This window comes from Aspergillus foveolatus, assembly GCF_047715535.1.
Source record: "Aspergillus foveolatus strain CBS 279.81 unplaced genomic scaffold BDW70scaffold_18, whole genome shotgun sequence".
Taxonomy (NCBI): Eukaryota; Fungi; Ascomycota; class Eurotiomycetes; order Eurotiales; family Aspergillaceae; genus Aspergillus; species Aspergillus foveolatus.
In genome coordinates, this window is record NW_027396082.1 from 200,974 (window position 1) to 206,329 (window position 5,356).

At 52.3% G+C, this 5,356-nt stretch overlaps 3 protein-coding genes across 3 annotated transcripts; 1 reads left to right on the top strand and 2 right to left on the bottom strand.

Moving 5' to 3' along the window:
- The first annotated feature begins 1,291 nt into the window (after positions 1-1,291).
- akr1 (putative aldehyde reductase (AKR1)) lies at positions 1,292-2,612 on the top strand. Its single transcript, XM_073736507.1, has 4 exons — positions 1,292-1,402; positions 1,459-1,645; positions 1,709-2,125; positions 2,184-2,612. The coding sequence occupies exons 1-4, from the start codon at positions 1,356-1,358 to the stop codon at positions 2,535-2,537; spliced, it is 1,005 nt and encodes a 334-aa protein (XP_073596916.1). The 5' UTR covers positions 1,292-1,355; the 3' UTR covers positions 2,538-2,612.
- A 71-nt stretch (positions 2,613-2,683) lies between these two features.
- Positions 2,684-3,924, bottom strand: BDW70DRAFT_134443 (NAD(P)H-quinone oxidoreductase). The gene is made up of 3 exons (XM_073736508.1): positions 3,806-3,924; positions 3,389-3,747; positions 2,684-3,315 (listed from the first exon to the last, which is right to left on the bottom strand). Exons 1-3 carry the CDS (start codon positions 3,834-3,836, stop codon positions 2,695-2,697), a joined length of 1,011 nt encoding a protein of 336 aa, XP_073596917.1. The 5' UTR covers positions 3,837-3,924; the 3' UTR covers positions 2,684-2,694.
- Positions 3,925-4,052: 128 nt separating this feature from the next.
- On the bottom strand, positions 4,053-4,907 carry BDW70DRAFT_134444 (uncharacterized protein). The gene has a single exon (XM_073736509.1). The coding sequence runs from the start codon at positions 4,619-4,621 to the stop codon at positions 4,394-4,396; it is 228 nt and encodes a 75-aa protein (XP_073596918.1). The 5' UTR covers positions 4,622-4,907; the 3' UTR covers positions 4,053-4,393.
- Between the last annotated feature and the right edge of the window lie 449 nt (positions 4,908-5,356).

Here is a 5,356-nt window from a genome sequence, read left to right on the forward strand (position 1 = left end):
TCCAGCTTCTCCAGCTTCTCAGCTTCTCCTGAGATTGCTTGATCATTAGGGCCAATTTTGACGTCCTAACCAGGATATCCGCACAACGCCCTTAGATCGGGTAATATGGTAGCTGATATGGCCCTGATGGTTGTAGAGGGGAGGCCGCGGCTAAAGTATACTAGAAGAACGTGAAGATAGCAACTGTCCTTTTGCCCACTACTGGGACTATGTCAAGACTGAAGTGAAGCCTGAGGCAGCTGACAAGCCAAAGTTCCTCACACTGGGTGATTGGCTACCGCGATTACAAAAGTGTTACATAGCGTAATGGACCTTGCATATGAACCGAACAGCATCGGCCTACTTGTACCAAAAGACCAGGAGGGGACTACTCCCGAAGCCGACGGCAAGATCGACCGAGCGTTCAGTGATCAATAATGTAACCCACCACTGCCGACCCGAGGGGCGTGACGGTGCAAAGGACCAACGGCGTGCACCTTTCTCACTAATGGCGCAGCGGGAGGCAAGGCATGGCCACGTGGAAGACCTACGACGGCGCTGTCCGGCGCCGTATGGCACTGAGCTTAACAATCTCGTTCCAGCGTAGGTCGAATAGCTCTCGACAAACCTTCCTGAACCTTCTTCGACGGCAGCTTGGAGTTGCCCCGGGATAGTGGGTGGGCGCAGGGTGGGATGTCGCGACTCGGGTCGAGAGCAATGGAAATCAACCGAATCGCCATCACAGGCTCAGAAGGTGCAAGCGCAGAGAGGGACCGAAATCGACCAATTTAACCGCCTGTAGAGAAGAACCGGGATAACTCCGAGCGAGAGACCGAAGGATTGATTGGATGCCGAGCAAGACACAATTATCCGTGCGGGATATTGGTGGAGAATTTCCCCATCGGGAAGGATATTTGTTTCCCCGCGGAGTGGTGTCTACCGACTGACATCGTAGGAAGACAGGAAAGTATGTAGATGGGACTGCTGAGGGTCAGTAGAGATTCATTGAAGGGTACAAGAGAATGATACTGACAGAGACGCTGCATGTTGGGAAGGATGGTTGAGATTGTAACGGGATGGTTGAGGGGTAAAGTTGCTGTTACCTATGATGCCATCTGGTGAACCCCGCCGAGGGGTACAGTATCGGTTGGCGGGGAAGATCGAGACGCAACGAGGATTCGACCTGGATCGAGGACTGTCCGGCGTCCACGGTGGCATCGATGGCTTCCAAGGTAATGTTAACCCCACCGGAGCTGCGCAGCCTTTTATTATTCCCCTTCTCCCCCTTCCCAATTTCTCTCCTACAACTCTCTGCATCCTTGCTTCCTCTCATTTCGTCCAGTCATCCATCCACCATCCATCCATCCACAGACACAATGTCTCTCGGCAAGAAGGTTACGCTTAGCACCGGTGCCCAGATCCCGTACGTATCCTCGAATTCTCGGTATGGAGGTTTTGGTAATCGCTAACATGACCCAGTCAGCTGGGATTCGGTACCTGGCAGTCCGCCCCCGGCCAGGTCGGCGAGGCGGTCTACCAGGCCCTCAAGGTCGGCTACCGCCACCTTGACCTGGCCACCATCTACCAGAACCAGCGCGAGGTCGCCGAGGGCATCAAGCGCGCCTACAAGGACATCCCTGGTCTCAAGCGTGAGGACATTTTCATCGTAGGTCTATTTTCGTACCCAGAACAGCTAGTTTGAACGACTAGACTAACAGTCCGCCTGCAGACATCCAAGCTCTGGAACACCCAGCACGACCCCGCCGTTGTTGAGAAGGCCCTGGATGACTGCCTTGCGGAGCTCGAACTCGACTACCTCGACCTGTACCTCGTCCACTGGCCCGTTGCCTTCAAGACCGGCGACAACTACTTCCCCCTGGATGAGAGCAGCGACCACCCCGACGGTGACGTCCTGATCGATGACAACATTTCTATCGTTGACACCTGGAAGGCCATGACCAAGCTCCCCAAGGAGAAGGCCCGCGCCATTGGTGTCTCCAACCACACTGTCGAGCACCTCGAGGCGATCATCAACGCCACCGGTGTCGTCCCTGCCGTCAACCAGATCGAGCGTCACCCCGTTCTCCAGAGCAACGACCTGATCGAGTACGCCGCTAAGAAGAACATCCACATCACTGCTTACTCGGTACGTCCCTGGAAGCGTTGTACCCCGCTCTTGCAGCCTGAACTAATGGACAAACTAGGCCTTCGGTAACAACATGTTCAACATCCCTCTCCTCGTCGCCCACCCCGACGTCAAGGCCGTCGCCGAAGAGGCCTCTAAGCGCCTCGGCAAGACCGTCACCCCCGCCCAGGTCATCCTCAACTGGTCTCAGGAGGGCGGCCACTCGGTCATTCCTAAGTCGGTCACTGCCTCACGCATCGCCGAGAACTTCCAAGAGGTCGAGCTCACCAAGGAGGAGCTCGCCAAGGTCTCCAAGCTTGGCGAGGGGCGCCGCCGCTACAACACACCTTATGTGGCTAACAAGCCTCGCTGGAACATTAACATCTTCGGCGAGGAGGACGAGAAGCCTGCCAAACACAAGGTTATCGTTTAGATGGATGATGGATGGTGCTGGTCACTTATGAGATGTATATATGATGAATATAAAATATAGATGACTCCAACTTTACCGCGTTTCTGAGATATCGGCTGAGACATCGCGTAGAATCTATGAGATATATATATAATATGTGTGTATACTAGCGATCTACCTAAATAGTACAAATAATCTTCCCCTTGGTTTGGTTACTCTCCATCAACTTATGCGCCTCAACCACATCCTCAAACCTAAACACCTTCTCAACAAACACCTTAAATTCTTTATTCCGCAACCTCTCCAGCGCATTGTCAACGACCATATTTCTCAACTTCCTTTGATACTCTTCGTCCCGACTCCTCAACGTACTTCCCTCATAGCGAATCCTCTTCCTCAAAAAGTACGAGATATCCACATTCTCAACCTTGATTCCACCCAAGAACGCAAGGTTCACAATCCGGCCATCCAGTGCCGCGCTCTTCAAGTTATCCTGGAAATAGCCCGCACCAATGTAGTCGACAATGACGTCGACACCGCGGCCATTTGTGGCTTTAGAAAGTTCCTCGGCCCAGTTTTGAGTCCGGTAGTTGAAGCCCGCCGTCGCGCCGAGCTGGTTCACGCAAAAGGAGATCTTTTCGTCGGAGCCTGCTGTGACGTAGATCGCGGACGCACCGGCGGCTTTGGCGAGCTGTATTCCAGCTATTGAGACGGAGGAGGCGCCTGCGTGCCAGAGGACGGAGTTCCCGGGTTTGAAGGCGCCAACGAGGTGCAGAGCTTGGGTTGCCGTAATCCACGTCTAAGCACATTGTCAGTACCTAACGCACGGAGCGAAAGTCCTAGACAGCGTAGGTATGCAGATTGATAAGTACCTCAGGAATACCCGCAGCCTCCTCCCATGACAGCTCTTTAGGCTTATGGATAAGCATCCCCGTCGCAACGGCAATATACTCCGCGTAGGCACCACCATACGCCAAGCCAAAGACCTCATCTCCAACCTTGAAATCCTCCGTTGCGCCGTCACCGAGTTCCGCGATTGTCCCGGAGAATTCGACGCCCAGGGTTGCGGGGGCTTGAGGGGGAACCGGGTACTGGCCTTCGCGCTGGAGAAGGTCCATGCGGTTCAGACCAAATGCTTTCACTTTGACGAGGGCCTGCGAGGGACCATACTCGGGAACGGGGATGTTGTCGATGTAGAGGGCGTCGGCGGGGCCTTTGCCGTTCTTTATGGCTGAAGGAGCAGGGCGTAAGTCTGGTGATAGCGGAGGTGGGAAGGGAGGGGAATGTACCGACTGCCCGCATGGTTTTCTGAGAGGGCATGATTCTTGGAGATGTCAATTATGTCGAGATATTGTCAAGAAGTCCAATTTGGTGACCGAGAAGGTAGGAAGACGCTGCGTTAAAGAAAAACGCCCGCGCTATGATGTCGTTGACCGATAAGTGATTGATAAGCAGGCGGGGTTATTTCCCGTCCTCGGAGTCTGGCGGATACGTAGCTCTGCCGACTGCCGAGCAAGGTACAAACTCCTATACAAGCTCGGCACCACCTCAACTGACATGGCTAAACGCTCAAGATGTCCTAATCCAATGCCAAATGGCATATACCCTTCTTTAGTCAAACACAGCACCGCACACCCGACCTGACCAAACACCGTCGACGTTTTTTCAAATACTCGCTGATCTTCATCTACAAGCTACAAGGTCTTACAGAACGACCGCGGTCCCCAGCGTAGCGAGAAATCTTAGCCGGTGGCCTCGGCTGCTCTGAATACCTGGATTATGTGGGTTACGCGGATTGCCTTCCTTCATCCTCAAACCAACCGCTTCCCGCACATTTTTCGCGTTCTCAAGAACACGAGTTCAGGGGTTATCATATCTTAAAGGAATGCAAGAAGCAAGAGAGTTAGCCCAGGAGCCGTCGCTAGGCGATTGGGCAAGCTTGTTGAACCGTGGTTGATAATGTCCCCAAGACAAAGTAACGGTTCTTGGGTACTCGCTGTGGACTTTATTCCAGAAAACACCAAGCAGGCGTGAGATTTAAGACAAAGGAAGATCAGGGGTAGAGAACCCATGCGCCTAACCAGGCTAACTGGGAAGACCTGCATTTCTTCAGAGCGAATACGCCTGACCAAAAAGGATGAAGGTGGAAGAATGTTTGTATGCGACACATCATTCTCAATATCAAACGGGACATCTGGCACAGCACACTGACCGCACACTGGCAGGAACTGTCGTCTTGTCGTCCCATCTACTGGTAAGTAGGAGGCAGACGAAGGGTGAGTTTAAAACTCTCTCAAAATGTGGTGTTTTGGCACACGCAGTTCTCCACTGAATCTGATAACGGCGAAGCTAGGGTGGCTAGTGACCAGAGGGATATGCAATGTATTGAATGAAAAGAAGTATTTGATGCTGGGAAGGTGGTGCACTTGAGCCGGCCTTAATCCAGACTCTGTATAGAGTAGACCTTGTCCTAAAAGTAGAACGCGCCCCACACTAGCAAGGATGACCCTGTCAGCACTAAGGAGTAAGCTTAACGACAATTATGCATAATTAATGGTTATTATAGGATCCGTAATATCGGGCTCAATTCTGCTACAACCCATATCTTCCAACTGTTCTTCACTCTCTCCAGTATACCTAGCTCGCTTCCACAGGATATTTGCAGTCTTATTGGCAGACATACAGAAGATACTGGCCCCAAAGAGACGGATTGACTCCTGTACAAAGCTACCAAGGCAATACTGGAAATACCTAAGGCTTTTTAACAAGACAAAGCTGAAGAACTACTGTAACGGGCGTAGGTAGTATTGTTTTCAACTAGCTGTCCTGTATTCACGAAT

Bases quoted from the DNA above. Each gene is read 5' to 3' on its own strand.
- akr1 (XM_073736507.1), top strand. From the start codon at position 1,356: ATGTCTCTCGGCAAGAAGGTTACGCTTAGCACCGGTGCCCAGATCCC. The intron at 1,403-1,458 runs GTACGTATCCTC...AACATGACCCAG, and splicing joins AGCACCGGTGCCCAGATCCC to TCAGCTGGGATTCGGTACCT. The intron at 2,126-2,183 runs GTACGTCCCTGG...TGGACAAACTAG, and splicing joins TCCACATCACTGCTTACTCG to GCCTTCGGTAACAACATGTT.
- BDW70DRAFT_134443 (XM_073736508.1), bottom strand. From the start codon at position 3,836: ATGCCCTCTCAGAAAACCATGCGGGCAGTCG. The intron at 3,748-3,805 runs GTACATTCCCCT...CTGCTCCTTCAG, and splicing joins GAAAACCATGCGGGCAGTCG to CCATAAAGAACGGCAAAGGC. The intron at 3,316-3,388 runs GTACTTATCAAT...CAATGTGCTTAG, and splicing joins AGGCTGCGGGTATTCCTGAG to ACGTGGATTACGGCAACCCA.
- BDW70DRAFT_134444 (XM_073736509.1), bottom strand. From the start codon at position 4,621: ATGCAGGTCTTCCCAGTTAGCCTGGTTAGGCGCATGGGTTCTCTACCC.